The sequence below is a fragment of the Battus philenor genome, unplaced genomic scaffold, assembly GCF_028537555.1.
Source record: "Battus philenor isolate CCGP_79_NKW_IND1 unplaced genomic scaffold, ilBatPhil1.0.hap1 SCAF_13, whole genome shotgun sequence".
In the NCBI taxonomy this organism is placed as follows: domain Eukaryota; kingdom Metazoa; phylum Arthropoda; class Insecta; order Lepidoptera; family Papilionidae; genus Battus; species Battus philenor.
Genome location: NW_027181675.1, coordinates 6,435,252 through 6,459,116, shown reverse-complemented (window position 1 = coordinate 6,459,116; position 23,865 = coordinate 6,435,252). Strand labels below are relative to the sequence as shown.

Sequence of the window (23,865 nt, the reverse complement as noted above, 5' to 3'; positions counted from 1 at the left end):
CTAGTTTGTTTAAATTACTCCGACAAAAACACCAGCTTCATCTTATGGCTGGATATCGGGAATATTTTCGCTCACGCCAAACTGGCGCCTTTTCAGGAGTACACAAACTTTTCTCTCCCTCCTTCTGCGGACACGTTTATAAACTATCTGATAAGCTCTTGTTATTGGGAAATGTAACTTTCGAATAAAAGTTAACAACCTTTGGTCTTTATATTAACTTTCAATCATAAAAAAAATTACTCACTAAGTATGTTTGTTAGTTTTCATAAAAGTAAGATCGGCCTGTGTTTATGCAAACAAATAGAGATAAATCTCTCTTTTCATTCATATCAATGTCATCCTATCTTATTATTCCATTTTTACTCGGAGTTGTTTAAATATGCTTTTTTCTCACAGGATTATCATAATCATTAACTGAGAATAATTTAACACGTTAGTAAAAAGTTTTATCATGTTGGCGAGCAAATTTAGAATCAACTTTAGTAAAACAGCAAAAGTACATTTCATGTCCAAAAACTTTTCTCATCGGTAATTTTATAAAAAAATAGTATAATAGTAACATACACTCAAGTTCACATTTTAAAAATACTAACTACACCACAGCTGCTTGATTCTGGCTGGTTGCAGGAATATTTACCTGACAATAATAATAATAACAATATTAATTTAAAAATATTATCAAAGATTTATTCATAATCATTTATTAATCGAAATTCACCTTAAATGTTGGGTGCTTAATATTATTTTTATTTATTTCGAAAGTAGAAAATGTGTTGATAAATAACTTTATACATACTTTTAAATGCCCGTTGAGTGTTTTAAAAATCGTATATCTAAAATCCTAGATCTTATTTAGGTGTAGGAATTAAATTTTAGATTTAAGTTTTGTATCCTAAGAATACTGCCTGTAATGCAGTTGTTAAACACAGTAAACTTTACCGAGATGGTACCGTTTCAAGGCTGTAGCACAAAAATCAACATTAAATCTTTGATAAGATAAATAAAGAGGTTACGACAGCCTTATATTTATATCCTTGTATTTAGTTCCGCAATTTTATTTGCTGGTTAACTCGGAAGCCACGGAACGAATAGCACTTGACAGTTCTTCATAAAACAGAATTATGTTTGTAATAATAACGAATGTGTTTACGCTTCCTTAGTGTTTATTGTATTTATTTAAATATTATATTCCCTAATTTAATATAAAAATATTCTATATCACAATAATAGAAAAGACCAATGGCACGTAATAAGTTTTAAAATTGAAAGTAGCTGTATTTATATTTGCAATTGCTGTATGTACCTATTTAGTTCTGTAGCAAAATTTTCCTAATGCTTACCACGTGGTTTAGATATTAAAATAACTCAGAGGTTGACATATGGAGACATCTTTAATTGCACACGTCGATAAGAAATTACTGCCTGATACTTGTTAATCGCTTAGTCGCCGGTCAAAATTTATTTTTTATCACTTGAAGGATAGGATAGGAATGCGTTAAATTAAATAAATAAAAAAGTTAAAATTGCAACAAATAATCTTTAATTACGTTTAAAAACATCACTTACAAAGTTATAACATCCATATTATTTTCTATAAGTTTTCACGTATTTGAATGCTTTAAAGGAAACATATAGATATTTTTTTTTTAAATTACTCACTTTACTTTTACGAGCTTATGGGTATGAATCGAAAAGAAATCTTATTTTTAATCGAAATATTATTAGGCTAATAAAACGAATTATTAAATTTTATAAGTAGAAAGAAATAAAACAACTTAAGAATCTGAACCAAGATTTTGTTAAAGATAAATTTGTAGAAAAAAATCTTCGAGAAACGTACAGAAACGGTAACATAACAAGTTGTCATTTATTTCCTGCTATATTAGCAAACCAGAATAAAGTGTGTCGTTGACTTCAGGGGAACCTTTCTGAACCTTATTTATAAACACTGTTACAATTGCATGTAACAGAATCTTTTGAAAAGAATAAGTATGAAGTAAAAATTAATAACATGATAAAAGAATAGTTTTTTATTTTATTGACTCGCGCTAATTTTTTACTTTAGGAACAGCTATGAAACGAAGTCTACAGACAGCTAACTGCGCGTATAACAACAATTTTTAATGATATAAATTTTCCAGTCCGTACCGGTTATCGTTTTAAATTTGTTGTATGTATAACATTAAGAAAATTCTCTAAGATCAAGACCTTACTGCTGCTATAATAATAGATTCGAACTATCATGAACTTACGGTTAACTATTTGGAATTGACGTATTTCATTTGTCATATATATACAAATATATAATTTTCCAATAGGACCGGTTTCATCCAGCGTCTTCATGCATGCATATTTTGGAAGAGTGTGCGTTCATGCAAATATTTGCTGGAATTAAAAACATTGAATGTTTAATTATTTGATAATAAATGGTTACATTGAATTATAATAGATAGAATTTAAAAGAACAAATTACCAGGCATTGGTGATAAGTAATCAGAATATTTTAATAAGAATATACGCACAAAGTAAGACACTATTTAATATTCGTTTTAACTTATATACGCAAAAGGTGCAACAAATATTTTACATACATGCCGTAAGGCAGCATTGTTTCAAGAGCGGAAATATAAAAAAGTTATCGCAACCAACAAAACACTGAACTTTTATATGTATTTTATTTTACATCTATTCACATTGTATTCATTTTGGAGCTGAACAAACTGTTAAACTTATTAAGAAATTACTGCGATGCCGATATAATCTCTGTCAAATATTTATTATAAGAAGTTTATTATTTTTTAACACTTATTGTGATACTCGTACTCGTATAAGCTACGGAATTACAGAAGATAATCAAAATAATCTATTTGCAAAGTTTTTCCACATCTTTCTTGTAAGAAGTCAATGTTTCACTATATTTCTTTGATTTCCGAAAGAATGCAATACCAGATGGCCGCTGGGGCTTTAAGGTTCTGGAGTGTTCTTCGCTCTCAGACGATTTTGTTAAAGTTGACGAAAGACGCCTATGTCCGATAGTGACTGTCTAAGTCCAAAACGATGACCTTATTTTTAAAAAGGTTATATTAACCTTTTTAAAATTCCATTTCAAGATAACACCTTTGTTTTGTTTTTTATTTGACGACAGGTGTAAGAATGTTTTAATTACAATAAACATGTTGGATATTTATGTATATATGTACGTATTATTTGTACACGCAACTCAAGGAAACTTAAATTTTAAGATGAATAATTTAAGACTTTACTACGGTCTACGGTGTAAGATCAAGGAGTAGAGAGAGATTCTCTATTCTAAATGAAATAAAAGACTGTTGTGTGAAATAAACCGCGTACCTTTTCCATATCTAGTTCACGGACCCTTCCGCTCCGTGAACTCAATACCGATGAAGCTGTAAAAGCCTTAGCCTTTTTCCATACGGAATGCTGTGGCGACTTTCTTGCCCACTTAAAATTGAACGTTTAATATCTAACGCCATTCTTTCACGTGCTACTTGTAGACACACGACCCGTAATGGAAATATCGAGCTGTTCGATTTTATAATGGATATATATATAACATTATATAAGCCAATAACAACTATCCTGGTTTCATTACACCAAAGCAGAAGACAATGTTACATAAACGCCTTTCCGAAATGTTTTAATTTATAATATTAATATATTTATAGCCACGTAATATTTCACATGGCTATTCATATACCTGTGGTAATAACATCATAGAAAGTTTCCACAGTCACGCGGCGCATAAGTTATAGTTACACTTCAACCAATGCTCTAAGTCCGTCGTCTGTCAAAAAGACGACCATGTTGTTTACCAAGCGACCGGTAAAGTAAGAACGTTCAAGTTACAGCTCCTATTTTATATATTATTTTATGTTATTTATTACGGATAACTTACAGCTCGCAGATATTTACACTATAGAATTTAAACATAACAAATTTGTTATGTAAATAATATTACAAATAACGTTTATAATAACGGGAAAGAATAGTAATAATAAGCACACAACATCACGACATTTTATATATTGTATAAACAAATCTATACATCGCACATTAAACGCATAATTAGTAAAATACATACTTTATTTGAATAACGACGTATTCTTTGAGTTGACTCACAGAATGTGTGACTCATAATCCTTTTGAGTTTCGGAACAATCAGTAAATGTGATGAATTATATTATTGGGCTAGTTGCTAGATCTTATAGGAAATGCAAAGTTGCGATAATTTGAATCTACCCATGGAATATTCAGTAATATCAGATTTGTTACGAGATTGGCATATGCCTGAATCCCCAATCTACGGGAAGGAACGGACAATCGCTGGTACCGTTCGCTAAAGATAAAAGATAGGCTAGATCAGCAATGAGTCTCTGTTCCTGTAGGGTAAGTAAGTATTTTTCTTGTAGCGACTTAAATAGTTCGGTAAGTAAATTTTTGAGCTCTAATAAATGAATCTCAGGAACTTCTTTTACAAACTTCCAAGCCTATCGATAAAAATATTGTAGTTAGGATTCCACATTGGTGAGCTGTGTTCAGGATGACTGCGGATGAAATAACATTTTACAACTTTTAATGCTTTCCAATTGAGAAGATAATTTCTTTAAAAGTTTTTTTGCAAAATTGTTGGAGATCAGTCTTAAAAAAGCTTAGAGTCAAACGTAACGGCTGGGCTAATCGTGTACCACCTTATATTTCAACGTGATGAACTAAAATAAAATATAGCCCAAAATATTGTATCACAAAAGTGTGTTGTATAGTGTATTGCATTGATGATTTATTAGTATACAAACACAAAACAAAATTGTTTAAAATTTTTAAAGGTCTTGTAGATTCCCCTAAATTCTCTAGTTTCTGGTAGATGTCGACGCTGTTAGTCTTGAGGGGCTGCTACAGCTTCGGTCTACAGCTAAAATTTAAACTGGCGAGTTGGTGTGACTCAGGAACATTGTTTCTTCATCCGTCCAGTGTTGTTGGGGCAGCAGTCTTCAACTTCCCCTATTTTCAAAATTACTAGAGGTTTTCTCGTTGTTTATGCTTGTCATTTTGATGAACAAAAGTGGGTTAATATTCTCTATTTAGAAGTTCTGTTAATGTACTGAAGGGATTTATTTGATATTATTTCTGGGTTGTCGTCACTTAAAATTAATCTCTATAAAATTCTAAATGAATTCTTATTGATACATGTGGTATAACTTAGTTTTTAGGAACTACACGAGTTCTTTGCTATTGTATTGTAATTTAGTTGATAGTAAGATAGGTGTATATTCCAAGCGGTGAACCAAATAAAAAGTGTGAGATAAAAAAGAAAACAAAAACTTAACGGACTTAATAAATCACAAATGAGTCAAGGTATAATCGAGAAAGAACTAAAAACCAAACTGAATACGTAATAGAATGTTCAAGAAAAGAGTCGATCAATATCAATAAAGATAATAAATAATGCTTGGAACGTTAGCGAGGTGCCCTACTTTGCCGAATATCTTCATAGGCTATTTAACAAACGATCATAGTTTAAGAGAATAATATGGCGCCAAAATAGAGTTTATACAGGCGCTAGTGTATTTTGTACTTTTAGTAGGTCTTACAGGTGGTTAATAAATACGTACGTATTCGTTAATACAATATCTCATACAACCAGAGATCGAATATATGGACTTAAGTGGTGTTTTATCATGAAAAGAATTTGCGAGTGAAACGTATTATTATACAGTGTGTTTTTCCCAAGGTCTTTTTGAACCCATTGTAATTAATAGCTTCAGATAATTTAGCTTTTAATGATTTTATTGTTGGCAGTTCATTAAATCGTAAGTGAAAATCATACACCATTCATTGCATTATATCATAGTCAAAATCGTCCATATCCAAACGAAACTGCTTTTATGGTCTCTCTTTGTTTGGAGTGCTGAACTTAATTTCAGTTGAATGTGTTTCAATACTGCCTTCGTTTAATACAGTGATTCCCATGGTCTCCCGTGGTCTATATCGACCCCTAGGGGTCGATGACAACCTGCAAGGGTCTACGTCAGCGAAAAAAAATTATGGGGTCCATGAAATGAAAATGGGGGTCCACGATAGTGGATCTCAACACATACACTGAAAGTACCTATTTACTTACATTATACTATCTTATAATATCAAAACATTTACATTATTTATAAAAGTACCTATGAAGTAAAAAATATTGACTTATTGCTTATGTTATTTTATTTATAGTTTATTTTATGTTTATTTAATGTTACGTATATTTTATATAACAGATACAAAAAATTATTTTGAGTAGTTTTAATTTAAATTCAATTAACAAATGTATAAATTAACATATCTTTTTACTTTAAGTTTTTAACACTAAACTTCACTACAGTTAGAAATTTACAGGAAATGTATATCGGGTAAGTAGGGGGTCTACTCAACACGGAAAAACATGGCAAGGGGTCTACGACACAAAAAAGTTTGGGGAAACTGGTTTAATATATTGTTTAAAGTTCTTCTTGAAATTCCAGTAGCATTTTGCAACTGCCTCTGGAACCTTCTTAAAATAACAGCTCATATTTTTATCTTCTTTTTTTTAAATCTGTCAGCTTCGGTTACAAAATATTTATAAACATTGTAGATAACTTCGCGGGACTGACCTCCTAAAGGTTTCCCTCTTATTTTTAAAGATGCCATACTTTAAATTATTTAAATTTGGGGGTGTTACAACTCTAAATATATATTTTGAACTGGATGCGACCGCACTCTATCGCACTTGAATTAGCCGATTGTCTCTTTCCAAAGGTCGATGAGCAATATTTATCGCCGGGTACTGTACCTGGTTGTGCAAATGAGACAACTGAATATGTACTTAGCGCAAGAGACAACAAAAATGTAGTTCATTTGATAATTTATTTGTAAGACTGAATATGCTTCCATAATTTCTTAGGAGGTCAGACCACCTTGTTGAGGTCGTCGGTAGACGCTAAGTGAAGGCTGTTTCCAACAAGTTTCGTTGGAAATCTATTTCTATTCTATTGATGAAATAATAAAATAAAGACGATTTACCCCGATTGTCGGATATGTATATGACTATTTTAAGTATGATAAATAAATTCATAAAATAAAAATAACCTGGTGTAATTTATATAATAAACTGTTAGACCATAAAATGGTGAGATGATAAAGGCATTCACTAGACGCTAGTAACCTTATCACAATGCGTATTGAATTGAAAGAAACTGCAAATACGATTACTTATACTTTGAGATATTTAGTAATCAAATTACATAATACAACTTTATCGATTGAATTGTTTAAGTAGATTTTGGTCCAAAAAATATTTATAATGAGAACTATGAACCACCTGAGTTAGTGCCTATAAATCGCTGATAATTCTCTTTTTATCAGAGTAATATTTACAATACATAGTAATCAGATATGTCAATGTTGGTGTAATATGGTAAGCATTTATTAAAAAAATCAGATACTAGATAAGGCTTCGAAGAAAGCTCCATATGCAATATGTGCCTTAAGAAAGCTTGGTAAAGTGGTGGCCATGGAAAAAAAGGGCATGAGCATCACTGTGTTCGTTGGCGGCGGACTCGCGGGATAGAGGGACCGATACACCCCCATCATACTGCGCACCCACAAGGCGCGATACAGCGATTTTAGTAGCATTCATAGTTGTATGGCCTGCTATGGAGCTTACTATTCAAAAAATAACTTTAGGTTTTCCGAATATCACTACTCTGATAACATTTTACAATATTTTTCTGAACAAACATAACGTCCCTTCGATTTCATATGTATATGAACTCTATCATCATTAATTATAAGCGTGATTACAAGGAAATGTAAGTTGTTTAGATTCGATTTATTGCAAATTTATTGATGTTTACTTGGGGAATGTGAGTCACACCTTGACAGTAACTGAAAACATTATATGAACCGCAAATGCTCACATTCATAGTCACGTCCAATACAATTAGAAACATTTTTCAATCTTTTAAATTTATTGAACATAGAGTTCTGCCTTATATACGCATAATGGACTAAAATGATTTTTTTCTTTCATAGTTAAATAGAGATTTTTATTAACAAGTTTATTCTCCTCGATAAACAATAAAATGGCGAGACGAGTTAATTTATTTTTAAGAATTTTTTCTTTATATTCATTTAATATTATTAAAATATTAGAGGGCAGGCCACATCGCGAGCAGAACATATGGCCGCTGGGATCTTAAAGCCTGGTGGAGACCACGGACGGCACAAAATGGACAGCCAACTTTGATAAGACCGCAGAAGGTCCGTTTTAAACGTCCAATGAACCAATGATTATTTTCATTGATTTAATTAGTTATATGTATATAAATGACATCGATTAATTTTAGGAGTCGTCGCTGAATAGGAGCGCTTAGTGATAATTGGAAGCAGACGTATGACCCGTTATGATTCCTAAAATATCCGTACGGTGTAAACATATGCACATTATGTGTGTCACTGGAGCGAAACATCATATAAAACGAGATGTCATTACGAAGTCATCATTCATATTATTTTGGTATTAGCAACTGTCTACACATTCGAAAGTGATCAAGATGTCTATTTCTAAGTTATTTTACTTAGCTACATTAATCGCATTAGTATGCATAATTCAAATACAATCGAAGCCTTTGGACCAGACAAATGAAGCAACATTACAAAATTCTTCTCATGATATCGGAGAAGTAATGGAAACAGCGGAAGCACAGAATCCTTTTTTGCCGCGATTTGCGATGAAAAAATTAAAAGAAAGACGTGAACAAGTACGGGCCCAAAGGAGACAAAACCATCCAAGGAGATCCGGTTCCCCAAATTGTTTTCAGAGATTATATTATGTAAGTTAAATTTTAAGTTAAATACATTACATTGCATAGCAAAATCCAGTGAGGCACAACGGGCGGTAATTTTGTTGTTTTAAACGAATATTTTTTAATGAAGTTTCGAGTCTTAAGTATTAAAAAAATAATTCATTGTTGTTATTTTAACCAGTTATACTTCAAGGATAAAACTTTGTAACAATATCCACATAAAAATATTTTTTGTATGTACTCGTATATAGGGTACGGGTATGATTATATTTAATATTTTCAATTGTAAGTATAATAGAACCTTTATATGTAATAAAGCCGATTAAATACGTTTTAAATTAAATAGTTTAAAAATAATACATGTGGTAGAAATATTTTTAAAGTATTTTACAATATGTAATACGATTTGCACATTGCATTATGTTCATACATAAAGTTTTCAGGGAACACTTTCGACTGACTTCACGTCTCTAATCATTTATTTAAATAACCACTTTCCAATTATCGCCTTTCTTTGTCCCAGATTTTTGTAATATAAACCAAAGTTTTTCATACTCATTTCATATAAGTGTTTAACTTTACACGGTGTTTGTTCTTTACAGAAAAAATGAAGATTTACGTGCTTTTTATTCTGCTATTAGGGATATTAAAAGTAAATGCAAAGCCAGAAGATCTAAACGAAAGCAAGACGGCATTTTCAGCTGATAGTGAGTCACGGACAGAGCAAATTCAAGAATCAGACAGAGAAGATTTACAACCAGACGATGATCAGGAAGATGTTAACCTAAATTCGGATGTCAATAACGAACTTTCTGAAATAAATGATGATGCACAAATGGACGTGGTCATAGATGAAAATGTTGAAGACGCGCCCACTAGCTTTATTCCAAGTGTTACAGCGCTCAAATACGGGAACGTTCAAGAACCACAAATCTTTAATCTATATGAAGATGATAATGTTCTACTAAACAAAGAACCAAATGAAATTATGGAAACAGCTGAAGGTTTTGTCCCGATTCCTATTATAAGAAATCGACAAAGACCTCGGAGACGCTTCGCTACACGAAGGAATTTTATAAGGAAACCGTATCCGTACCGCAGATTTTACTTTTTTTATCCCTATTCATATTACTACCCTAGCTCTCTAAGATATTATTAAATTACGTATAATATAGGATATTATAAACATTTGTTTTATTTTTGACCAAAGTTTCAAAGTATTTAAATTATTTTAATTTTATAATAAATAGTATAAAAGTAAAAAGAAAACTCTTTATAAATAGCTTTTATTTCTAAACCTGGTCACCTATAAACATAAATGCCTTATTGATTTAGATATTTGTGTATAATATTTAGTTGTCCTTATTTACATCAGTAAAGACTATTATTTATTAAATAATAATAGGACACAGAGACAACTATATTCAATTGTATTTTATTCATGGCAGTTGGTTTGGAGTCAGGTCTTCACACAAAGTATATTTTGATTTTTAATCTTAAAATTAAAATGGTATGACACAGTAATAAATATGTACATGAATAAACATCACAATATACCTCACCATCTATATAATACAATCTTAATTAAGTTTACAATGATTAAAACATAGGTTTTACATGACAATAATAAATATAACAATTAGTATGAGTAAAAATATAAATTTGCCAGCAATTTCTTACAATGACTAATCTACGTTTCTGGGATTAGACATATAATATACTTAACAAATTGATTCGTAAAATCAAAAGTAAAACCGCAACAGGTATTTAGTAATTTTCTTGGGATGAAAAAGAGTTAAACAAAATTTTTTATATATTTAAAGGCGATTTCTTTGTAAATTCTAAAGTAAATGAGAATATATATTTACTCATTTACCTGGTCCCACTAGAGCTTCGTCCATTAGTTCGTCATCAGTGATGCAAGGGGAATTAGAATGAGGAGAGGGTGCAACGAGCGGAGACGGCGCGGGACTTTTGGCAAGTTGCAAGGCAAGTGCAGGCGACGCAGGATATACAGGCCTTACTGCCACCATTCCTGATACTTTGCTACCAGAGGACGAAGAAAAATCGAGTAACATTTCAGCTGCTTCTTGAGGCGTTGTTGCACCGCTCCGTGCTACGGAACCACTCGCAGGAGGTTTCATACAAGAATCAGCACCTTTCCTGTCTTCAGAGCTTCCTTTTGGTGCTGGAAACCCCTTGGCCATATCAGTCTTAAAATCTAATGGCATCATTGGGTACACTCCTGAAAACCCCTCTTTTGAATCGTCTTTACCTCTTTGAGGGCTTTCCCCTTTCGATAAACTTTCTAAGTTTTTTGAAAAATCCCTGTCAGGTTGTTCTATCTTACTAGAAGGTACAGTTTTTGGACTCATGGCACCCATATTTAATAGAGGCTTGGGTACGTTTAAAGGGTAGCCTGATTTTTGCATAGATTCGGCAGATCTAGCATTCGAATTATCGAAGTGAGGAAATGGAAACTTGTTCTGATCTAATGAGCGTGCGAAATCATTGACCAAAGAACGACTGTCATATTGTGAGACCGGACTATTTTTGTCCGGAGTGTTTTGGTTTTTTAATTTCGGTATTTGAAATTTGCTAGTATCAAGAGGTTTAATCAGACCTTCGACAAGAAAGTTAGTTTCTTTGGAAGTCTTAAATCGGTCTCCGTCAATGTCGTCTCTTGAACTACTGGGACTAGAATGACGCTCCGATTTGGAGGAAAAAATTGATTTTTCTGAATTGCTCATGAGTTTTGTCCTAGCCTTTTCTCTTTCTCGGTCTCTTATAATTTTGGACAGGTCAGAACTGTTATTCTTTGGTGATCCAGAACTTGGTTTAGTTGATTTTGACAAGTTCATACCGGCACTACTGCCGCTTGATGATTTAGAATAAGGCACTTTAGAAACACCGCTTAAACCTGATTCGGAAGGATTAATATTGCTTTTAGGTGGGGTAGAACTAGTAGACAAACCGGACTTAGACGATTGCATTGCTTGTGTTTTTTTAGATGCTGGTCCACTGATAACTCCTGGCTTTAGCCCTGTGTGAGTTTTAGGGGAACCTTGGCTTGGTGGAGTTAGTTGTGGAGAAGATTGTTTACTTGAGCTGGAACTATAATTCAACTTAGAGCTATTTGATGACTCCTTAGATCTTGTTTTATTAATTGTTATCTTCATTCCATCAGAACTTGGTTTCACCATGTACTCTTGGTTTTTACTTTCGCTTATTTTTATACTGCTACTGGCACTATTTTTTGGATCGGAAAATTTGCTTGAATTACTTGAACTACTGGATTTTCCAGTACCAATATCCGAGTCGGCGCTGTGATGAGCCGATTTCAATTTGTCGATGACTGCACTTAGCGAACCTTTTCTATTGCGCGCTTGACTCGGCATGTTTGATTTATTGACTTCTATATTAGGAGGTGAAATCAAAGGTTCGGTTACAGGGCTGTCACAAGAAACAGGTGTAATTTCTAATTGTTTTAACTTCATCGGGTTTTTTAATTTAGGACTACTGCGATCGGAGCTAGAAAAAGATAAACTGGAATGCTTCTTTTCCTTATCTCTAGACGTCATTGAACTAGACCCGTAACTGTCTTTTGAGATTTTTTTTGATAAATCATACCCTGTTGTACCCGATTTACCAGAAGGAGACCCGCTTGCCGCTGACTTAAGCGTTGACATACTGGGTTTTCCTGAACTTGAAGAACTGTGTTTAGGAGAAGAAATGTTGTGATTTTTTGGACTTGAATATCCTGTGAGGTGTTTGGGACTATTTTGGACAGGGGAATGTCGTGGGCTATTGTGATGACTTGATGTTCCCGATGGCTTCCCCAAGCTTTTTACGGAGCTAGGACTTGGAGATTTTGTTATTGACACGGATCTACCGTGAGTAGGACTTGGACTAAATTTTCGTAATATAGAGTTTGGGGAGGTTGGACGCATGGGAGAGCCATCGGTGGGTTTTATACTCACTGAAACAGGTTTAGTCAGCGGGTCTTGTTTGGGTGGGACTTTTTCTGGCGGTCCCATTGAGTCGTCTCTTCGTCTTTTCTTTTTCTTCTCTTTGCTTCTTTCTTCACTGGACTTACTAGATTTTTTGTCAGACCTGGAGTCGAGTGATTTCAGTTGTGATGATGTAATGGGTGTAATAGTAATAGAACTTGGTAAAGCTGCGGGGGTTGCAGCGGATATAGGAATAATTTCAATACCCGGACGACGATCTAGACATAACATGGAAGATAAATTTGATCCAGAACTAGTACTACCAGTGTTTGATGAACTAGATCCTATAGGAGTAATGCTAACTGAAGAAGGCATGTAGGATTTACCATCGGTGAGATCTAAGAGCAAAGATGATGTGCTTCTATTACTTCTGGCTTCAGAATCCTTACTTTTTAATTTTTGCCTTTTGTGCTCAGACTTGTGAAAAGAATTCCTGAAACAAAAAAGTGGTAATATATAGGAAACATTTAAACAAAAAGCATATTAAAAATAACATATTGAATATGCTGTGGACTGACTTTCTTAATGATCCTGCCAAACAATGCACGAGTCGACATTCTTTCCAAGAATTATTTTACTTTTAATATTATATATTGGCGGGTAAGGGCTTAGTAACCATAATAATATTAAAAAAATAAGAATTAACTATATTATTGACGGAAATCGATGAAATTGTTCAGGTAAACTCAATTTACGTATCTCGTTAAACAAAAAAGTAAACTCTTTCATCATTTCACTTCGAACTCAGATAAAATAATACACATGTAATACGGCACAAAAGTATACGCGCATTGTTTTTACAAAAACGTGTTTTTTACTAACCGAGTCATTTCCTCAGTTTCTCCATCATTCGAGTTATCCATGTCCGAAGATGTCCTGTTGTCCTGGGCGCTCAAAGCATCAGTTGCATCCATACCTGATAACTCCAAGTCCGATGCGAACTCATTCTGTGATACAGACGACTCCCGACCTTCGAGGTCATCATTTGTCGAATTACTATTCATAGTATTATCATCTTCATTAACATATTCAGAGTTGTCGCTGTCACTGTCTGAATCTGCTTCAGTGATGCCATGTTTCCCTTTTTTTTGACTCGCTGACCAAATATCAGTATCAGACTTTCTCTTTTTTGATTTACGCTCATCTGTCACTTGCGGTTTAGATTCGCTTGAGTTTGGGTCATGGCAAATCATAGATAGGTGATGCTGTTGTTCAGACATATACGCGCCTAAAATAATTTAGAACTATGTAAGACATTAAAAACTATTTGTATATATCATTAAGTCAATTTGAAATTCATTTGTAATTTTGTATTGTATTTTTTTATTTAGTCCATAAAAACATGGTTTGTGTTAGTGCTTACATTAACTTTGATTATATATTAAATCATCAATCATATTCAATATTATTTACAATTGGCTAATAATAAATTAAATTTATTCACTACAACATAAAATAAATAAAATTATTCTGTGCCAATCTGGAATACATCCAATTTTTATTACAGGGCATATATACCGGCTTTTATAATACAGTGAATTCTGAATATATAAGTGTAATTATTATTTATTTTTGTATAAAATTCAAGTGAAATGTTTTATACTTGAAAGTAGTTTTGTTAATCCTATTATAGTTTCTCAATATAAAGTTAATCTTGTATACATGAAATTAAAAATATAAAGACCACTGTAAACAGCTATAGGATGTTCACTATTGGTCATAGGCCTTCCCTATATATTTTTTAAAGATTCAGTTGGAGTCAGCAGGATCTAGGGCCTTCCAACGGTAATTGTGTAAAATTGCGCATTTTTACATCGTGTTAAGTTTTTGGTGGTGCAATATAATTTAAATAATAACAAATAGTTACATATCCTTCATAAATTGTTTGTATTTATCATTGATACGCACCTCCCTGATGTGTGTTAAGATTGGCAGGGTATAGCGCGCGTCCGTGCAGATTGGCGGGTTCGTGTTTGACATGTTCGCCCCCTGGGTCGATGCCGCCCAGGCCACAGCTAAAATTCGAATCCAGTGCCGAATAGTTTCCGTTAATTGGTTTTGTGGCACCTTCTCTTTCCCAGATTTTCACCAGAGATCTAGAAAATGTAATTTTTAACTTTTAAACTCACTTTTGGTGTGATAGATCGCTATTATGTTATATTTCTAGTATGAAAAATATTTTAATAAAAAATCACATGATTCTACAAGATTTCAGTACAATAAAAACATGTTAACACATTCCATGCGTGGGGCGTATGGAACCCGCGCTACACTTTCTGTTCAGCCCATTTGCAGTTTTCATTGAAAAACAAATGATTCTTAAAAAATGAATTGTACGGTCGAGTATAGATAACTTCACATTTTTATAACATTTTTCATAAAACTATAACTTTTACCGGTAATTATAGCTTTGCAGTATTGAAAAAGTGCAGCATATGACATGAACGATTTTTTAAAATTTTTAAAGTGTGGTTAGTATATGTCCCACGCGGCCTGAATGGAAAATCTTCAAAAATTGCCGTGGCACGGAATATGTTAAGGATCATCATCACCAGTGACAATTCAATGTGAGAATCCAATCATTAGATGCACGATCATTGATGTTAAATAGATTATCGTAAATTAGTTATTCCTTAACCAAAAGCAGCATCGGACCTGTCTGTGTCAAATAATATCATTTGATTATCATTATTTCAGCCCTGCCCACTGCTGGATATATCTCACTCACACATTTCTAATAAGACTTATAGTATTAGTCAAATAACAACGACTTAATATACAATCCGATGAGGATGGAGAATTGGTCATCTGAAGTGGTAGTGGTTCTTGGGGCCGGAAGCTTCTAGGTGGACCAATGACATAGTTAAGGTTGCGGGAAGTAGCTGGATGCGGGCAGCACTAGACTGGTCATCGTGGCGATCTTTGGGCTTATGCCTTGCAGTGGGCGTCCCCATCTGCTGAAAAAAAGAAGATACAATCCTTTAATGTTTTAAATACCTCAGCGTAATCGGTATAGAGTGACTTTTCTGCAACACTCGGCTGATATAGTCGTCGATCTGTTCCCTAGGAGGAGTGTTAAGAGTGTAGACGGAGGCGCGAGGGGCTGCAGGCTCGGACAGCTCCAGTTCCACAGTAGCCATGCTCTCATCTAACGGGTGCTCCAAAGAAATAGATATGTGTTGCCAAGACAATGCACTCACTTCGAACATGAGTAACTTCTCTGGATCAATTACTGTAAAAATATTTTTCTTTTATTACTCATTTATTTCTACCTACCAGATTACTTAAAACTAACTGTCCCCCCTCGCTTTGCGTGGAATATAGTGAAATATAGTAAGCAATTTTAGAATATGATATCTGACAGTAAAATTGTTTATCATGAATGTATTCTGGCCAAGCTTTTTACCTTTAACTGCTATAGTTTGAAAACATGCATTTTTTGTAGAACATAAGGAATATGGAATTTCTTTTGCTGGTAGAATTTAATAAAATGCATTTTTAGACTTTTAAATGACGTTATTGTGATAAGTCACCTGCCCTTCGTCCGTTTCGTGAACTTAATGAACGCACCCTCATCTTTGCTGGTAGAATTTTGTAAAATCTATTTTTAGCTGACCTCTCCTAGGCGAATCAATATTCTTAAAAAAATTCGAACCATAAATCTCCAAGCCTAATATTTCTAGAGATTTCGTGATATATATAGAGATAACAATGTTAATCTTACGCTGTTTAGTTTGCAATCTAACGCAGGAGGCAATGAGCGCATTGAATAGCGCCTGTTGCCGTAAGTACGCCATGAGTGCCGGCACATGCGACGGGTGAGTGAAAGGAATGCTGCCCACTACGCAGCCCTCCAACCCGCGCGACTCGCACACGAAGTAACATTGAGTCTGCTCTGGCAGGTGCTGTGAATAAAAAATATTATTTACGCGTGGTGTTTTAAATGAAAGAGAATAAGAACTCTTTTAGTTAAAGCACAGATGTAGATGTCGCTGGTGGCGAAAACAAAGGAGGCTACGGGGAACTGCACTCGGTTGCTAGTCCGACTTGGATGTACTTAAATCGGTATTCTATACATCTATACTATCGCTTATGTACCAAAGCCACGGTTACAAATTTTTCATAATGGTTTATCATTCTTACCTGAGTTGTAAGTATGCACTGATAAACTTTCAGCTTTAATAAAATGACGATCTGGGGTTTATGGGCCCTTTCACTCTTTTTATTTTCTAGTAGAGCGGTTTCGTTAACACTATAATATCACTACTGACCAAATATAACAATGATAATGGCGTCCTTCAACTTAAATATAGAGAAAACAAAGTGTCCGAAACGCGACTTTGCGCGAAAAAACTCCACGCTCAAAAACATCCCTAAGTCAGTATTAAGAGTGATAATCTTTAATATAACTTAAAAATCTTTTACAATAATAATAAATAGTAATAGAATTTTTTACTAGGACATTTGACAAACTTTTTAAATTAATCATAAAAGAATTCATAAGCTTTTGATTGACACAGAAGTTTATTATAGAGACAACTGTATTCACTTGCCTGATAAAATGTGAAATGTAATATTATAAGTATCATGTCAAATAAAAAAATAGAAAATACCTTGTTTCCATCACACAAGATCTTAATGGATTAGTTCAAGAATTAAAAAAATGAATGTGCTAAGCTTACTCCTTCCATTTATTTTAATCAAGAGTTAATATTATTCAACTACACTGTTTAATTGCAATTTATAAAAACTATGTCCAAATTAACCAACTTTTTTAAATTGTTAAAAAAATATTTCTAAAATAGACCAGGTTATAATTATTACTAACTCATTAATGTTTCATGTATACATTAAATCTGAAATAAATTTTATTAATATTATTAACTTACCACAAAAAGTCCTTTGCTGAGATTCAACTCGATAGTTTTTCCTGGTGCAAGTTTGTTGTATGCCTGTTGAGCGACTAAGCCTAGCATCGGTTTTGCATTCGCCCAATCGCCTGTCACCTCAACCTACATAAGGATAATAGAATTATTTCTTTTTTAATAAATAAAAAATAATGCTTATCTACATTACATTGTCCTAGTCTATTATTAACTATTGCCCCTTTAAAAGAAAACAAAATAAAATGCTGTGTTATTTGGTTTTTTGTTTGTTATTCCATAGCATGATATAAAAACTGGGCATTCACTGCTGAACATCGTCCTGCCTCATAAATTTCCATTAAAACCAGTTGAAAGTTGTCTGTGCACCTTGTAGGTGGATATTCTATGCTGTTGGTCTGTGGTCTTTAGCCTAGAATCTTTAGACCCCAGTGACCATCTGTTCTTCGCTCTATTTGTCTTGGTAAACCACTGAGCTATATCGGCTATGATCAATCATTTACAGATCTCTTCATTCCTGATTCGATGTTGCAGAGAAATCAGAGGCATAATAATACGATAAACATGAAAACTGGACCTCATTCCCATATAAATTTCTAAGAACACTGTCCCAAATTGGATTCTACATAACATAACATTCTACATAATTCCTATATCAAAAACTCTTCAGATATGCTGTCAAAGGTTTAAGGTAGATTTAAAACCCTTACCTCAGTTGTGGCATGAATGAGTTTTGCGAGGCTGAAGCAGAGAGGCATAGGTTGTGACAACTTGAGTGTGAAGCATGCTGGTAGCATTGCACTGTTCTGAGGTACGAGCTGTGCATATACAGGACCACTTCTGTAATAGTGTCAAATTTTTTTTTAACAATGATGTTAATTTACCATAAATCCCATCCTGTGCATAAATCAAAATAATAGATTAATTATTAAATAAAACAAGAAAACAAAGTGATTGTTAAAATGATTACTAACTAATATTTTAAGAATATAATGAAATTTAGCTAATAGGTAACAGATTTTAATATTTCCAAGTAGAATATTTTCTATAATATTCATTATAATATTTTTTTGTGAAGTAGGGACTGATATATTTAACACCTAATTAATTATAATGAAAACCTAGCAAACTGAAGTGAATAATTAAATTTTGTTATTTCTTCTTGATTAAAAATAATGTTATGTTTGTAAATCAGATAATTAACTCAAACTAAAAAAAAATTAAAATATTATTACCCTTTCCCAGGCCGTTGTCCGCCTGAAATAATTGGTGCTAGCTGCAGTTTGTTGGCAGTAGATCCTTCTAGCAAGACTGTAGCCGAGTGTCCTACCGGTGTATGTGAAGGTGCAACTATAGAGGCTAAGCCACTGGAAGCGGTTGGTTTTCCTTGTGTTAGCAACTCCACTGTTAAAGGTTGCAAACCTTTATCTTTATCTAGGAGCTCATATGGAGATACAAAGTATGTAAGACGCATAGCATGACCTGAAATATTTGTCTAATGTTATTTAAATTGCACCTTTAACAGTTTTACTATAAAATATATATATAGTAAAATAGAACAAAAAAATCTTACAGGCTGTGACTACTTATAGCTCGAATTTTTTTTACTAATTCAAATAAAATAGTATTTGTGGGTTCCTGGGTGTGCTTACATGACTTTGTTTATAATCTTGACTAATATGAAAAATACTACTAAATCACACATAAATAATCAATAAAAAATATACTTAAATAGTTATTGTAACTGTGGCATTTCCGCAATATGCAACTAGTTTCATTTTTTGCAAAGCTACTATTCTGAAGCAGTTTGATGTTGGATTATTAAACTGTGTTTTGTAATGCCGCATAATGTTCAGTGATGTAAAACAGAACGAAATTAACAGGAAGATAAAACATTGCTTAAAACTAGTTGGGGCATGCTGCGATGTGGACATCATACCTGTCATAAAATGAATGTTATACGTATATAGTTAAACGGTAAATTGAACTTTAATTAGAATCATTTTAAAACAAATTCGCTTTTAAACATACCTCCTCTACGTTTTTGTAGAAAGCCTATAGGGCTTTTGTGAACCTGCGCCCAAGGATCTTTAATAAAACTTTGTAACTGTCGCAAGGTACATAAATCTTCTTCTAAACTTTGAAGAGCACTGAAAGCCTTGCATTTGACCTAGAATACAATACACACACACACACATATAATAACATATTGTAAATTTATGTACAGTAATCTTAATTAAATGAAAATAACAGTATACACCTATCCCCCAATTTACACGGTAGATACGTTCCTGAGAAAAACGTGTCAAAAAATCGAAAATTAAAAATTTTCAAGTCAAAACCTTGTAAATCGAAAAACTTGCAGAAAATGCATGATTTTGCTATTTAACAGTTGTGATTTTTTCAACATTTTAGGTGTACACAGAAATAAAAAAAATGTATTGACAAGTTAAAATATTTAATATATTACGGAAACATTGTTTTTATTTGATTACAATACATTAAAGAGAAGAACAAGAAATAAACTATTCCTTTATTTTTTTCGGAATCGAAGGTTTGAATTCACTTTCATCACTCCAAGTTATTTGTGCCGATTCAATGTTTGAAGCAGAAATATTTACATTGTGAGAGATGGTAATAAAATCGGTACCGTGTAAATTGGGGGATAGGTGTATACTGTTATTTTCATTTAATTAAGATTACTGTACATAAATTTACAATATGTTATTTCTCATTTATAGTTACAAAAATTCAAAAAGAGAAATTGTTACATTATTATAACAATTTTGTTAAGAGTACATAATAAAGGATTCAAATTATAAGCTATAGTAGTAGATTGTGTATTCTGCTAAGACATTGTTTTACATGTTAATTTTTAAAAAAATTAAAAATAAATCGCTAAAAATGTCACATTCTCACAATATATAGGCACATTCACACAATATTTAAAATTAAATTTAGAATGGTACATATCTTAATGAAAAAATATGACTGTATTGTAAACATTATCAATTAATGTTACAACTTAACATTTCAAAAATATGGAATAAATTAGATTAAAACCATTGTTGTATTAAAAAGATTTTTTTAAAGCAAATGTTGTTATGATCCAATCATTTGTGATACAACATCTACTTTAGTTGTTAAGATTTGTTACAATATCAAAATTATTACTTCCTTCTTTATAAATAGCCAACTAATTAAAAAAAATTAAAGTTAAATTTAGTTTCATTATGTAATCATATATGTCACATTGTACCTTCTTTTCTGCATTTAACTGGTATACTGCTGTTAAACCTTCTAATTGTGCAGTAAAATCAGCAAAATCACCTCTAGTTATGCATGCTACCATTTCTTCACAACTTTGCTGTTCAATCTAAAAGAAATTTTTAAATAGTTTACATGAAGAATACAGTACATTTATGAACATACCTTTAACCATGTAAGTTAAAATATACCTTTCCTTCATGATGAATCTTTACATCTTTAACTGAACCGGAAGATTCAACCAATATTTCTAGATAAAACATGTCTGATGAAATAAATAGATTTACTCCTGAGGTGCCAACTACAAATTTTAATCTGAAATAAAGAATTGTTTTATATTAAAACTTTCAACTGAAGTATGTACCGGGTGGTTGGTTATAGGTGTAAATGCATTAAAGGGATAAATGTATAGTTGATTAGTTAGTAAAATGATTAAAAGCTCACATTCAAAAATTTTACATTACTTATCTTTTCTCTTGCACATCCCAAGAGAAAACATAACAGTAACTCATGATGGTACTAAGTCTGCAGGCACAGATAGTGAACAATAATTAACCTTATTTAAGCCTTATTTTTTAAGGAACATTAAGGGACAATTCTGCTAATAGTCTAAGACTGATATGGATGACTGCAGTTAAATATGGAAAAAAATCCTAATATGTAGTAATATGAATTTTGAAAATTCTTTCTTGTACTATATTATATATGATTAATTTATATTTATATTCTGATTATATTTTTTATTTTTAATGCCATTGAATTTTGGTGTTTATAGAGCATTAGTATTAATTAACAGTAAAAGCAAATCTGTACATTTTCCCTTTTAGAGCTTTTACACCAATAACCTATTACACATATAAATCAAAGGCTCTTAATATATAACCCATTGTACCTTTTTTTTGCATGTGAAAGGTATTGAAGAGATTAATTTTTGGCCAAATTGATAAACTTTGGTTGTCTGGGCTGATTACATCAATAATTTATATCATATCATAAAAGCAAAGTGGAGAGCCCGCATGAATTGAGAAAATGATCAGGCTGATAATTCTCAGAACATATTTTTTTTCAAGTCGCCAGACTATGTTTTCATTACCATCTTCTATTACATAGTAAATGGTAATAGTTCAGTAAAGCTACAACTTAAAGATGGAAATACACACCCAAGTTGCCGTGAAAGACATTCAAGTCTTTCTATTAGACTTTGACGCGAGCTCACTTTTATGCAATGTTGTAAACTGTCCAAACATTTTTGGAGTATTTGTCTATCAGCACTGTCCACTGCCCACCGCTTGTCCTAAAGTAAAGAATAAAACTGTGTGTAAAATCAATATTTCTTGATAATCCTACAAGATAGTAATGTATAAATATTTGACAAAACTAAAACCCATTTTAGATTTAGACTTCAGTCCTAAGGTATGTTCTCTATGAAGCAGAGGGAAGGGGATGGGAGTCTAGTTTTTGTATACACAATATTGGTACATAATATACCTCAAAGTATATATAAGTCAAAGAGTGTATTATGGTGTGAAAACAAGGGAGAGACAGGTTTCAAGGGATGGGAAAGATAACTATACCTGCTTGCACACCGATATTGATTTAAACATTGTTACTGTTGTCAATTTATTTTCCAAAATTCTTTTTTGATATTTATAAACAATTTTATTTAAAAAAAGAGAAGTATAAGTTATTTACCCAAGAAAAATGTTTAACAATAACACACAAATTATTCAAAAATGCACATACTCAAGATATGCACACTTTTAATAAATGTTATGTTTTTAGCAACATTAAAACTATGTGTATGAATAAAATGAATTATATAATTGTAGCTGCATCCAAATAATTTTTATTTACTAGATTGAGGACTTGAGGAGTTAATATAGACATATAAGCTATGTATCCTTAAAATAATAGTAAATACCCTTATTAAAAAACAGCTTAAGTGAATGTTTATTTTTATAAGTTTTCAATATATTCTATTTTTAGGTAATTGAAAAATTATTAAATATTGTTAACGTGCTGTTTGAAGTAATTTGTGTAACAGGTTAAAAATATTTAAGCAAAAACAATAATTTTACTATTGAATATGTTACAGACTTACCAGCATAGCCATGCGCACAGCTTTGGAAGTTTCATTTAAATTTTTATATTGTGACGTTTTGGACCTCAATTTTTCCATAAGGATTTCCTTCTGAAGCTCTTTAGACTTATCCATTAGGCCGTTTGTTGAAGTCATGGTTATTGGTTTACTTTCCATCGTTGGTTACTTTGACTTAGTAATATACAAAATTTATTTGCTATTAATGCAACAACAAACAAAATTGATAACACTAATACGTGGGATAACAGATGAGTTTTGCCTATCGATATAATTCAGGATTCTTTGTATAAAAATCGTTTATACTTCCACAATAGCAAATGGTATTTGAATTCCATCTATTTAAGAATTATTAACTGATAATATTTAATAATTTGGACAAATAAACTTTTTAAGTGACCCCGTCAAGCAAGAGTAAGCAAGCAAACTGTCATCTCTGTGCGAGTTGCCATTTGCTTTAAAAGTAATAAAGTGAGAAAACCGTATTGCATTTTAGTGTTGTCTTTTCCCTCTAGCGGTACCGTCCTTAGAGTGAAAAGGACATGATATAACTTTGTCAAATTAACAGATAGTTTCATAATTTGCTAGCATTATTAATGCCAACTGCCTGAATCGTTCAGAAACAGATATAGTATAAACGTTTTGAAATTAGATTATTTCGAGTACTTTTATTTGAAAGACGAAAGCATAATTCATGTAGTGTTTTATAAGTACTTTTTATATTAGTAAATTGATTTCTTTTATAGGCAGAAAAAAAACAA

General features: G+C 32.3%; 1 protein-coding gene across 1 annotated transcript; it reads right to left on the bottom strand.

The window, feature by feature from the left end:
• Positions 1 to 10,150: 10,150 nt before the first annotated feature.
• Positions 10,151 to 23,536, bottom strand: LOC137933289 (mediator of RNA polymerase II transcription subunit 1-like). The gene is made up of 13 exons (XM_068777177.1): positions 23,108 to 23,536; positions 22,167 to 22,300; positions 21,198 to 21,321; positions 20,999 to 21,115; positions 19,771 to 19,909; positions 18,975 to 19,221; positions 18,450 to 18,579; positions 17,746 to 17,868; positions 16,581 to 16,761; positions 15,854 to 16,088; positions 14,765 to 14,952; positions 13,679 to 14,084; positions 10,151 to 13,289 (listed from the first exon to the last, which is right to left on the bottom strand). Exons 1-13 carry the CDS (start codon positions 23,261 to 23,263, stop codon positions 10,715 to 10,717), a joined length of 4,755 nt encoding a protein of 1,584 aa, XP_068633278.1. The 5' UTR covers positions 23,264 to 23,536; the 3' UTR covers positions 10,151 to 10,714.
• Between the last annotated feature and the right edge of the window lie 329 nt (positions 23,537 to 23,865).

Coding starts and splice junctions, on each gene's coding strand:
- LOC137933289 (XM_068777177.1), bottom strand. CDS start 23,263: ATGGAAAGTAAACCAATAACCATGACTTCAACAAACGGCCTAATGGAT. Junction 22,301..23,107: donor CTGTGCGCATGGCTATGCTG/GTAAGTCTGTAA, acceptor TCTTTACTTTAG/GACAAGCGGTGGGCAGTGGA. Junction 18,580..18,974: donor GGACAACGGCCTGGGAAAGG/GTAATAATATTT, acceptor ACACTATTACAG/AAGTGGTCCTGTATATGCAC.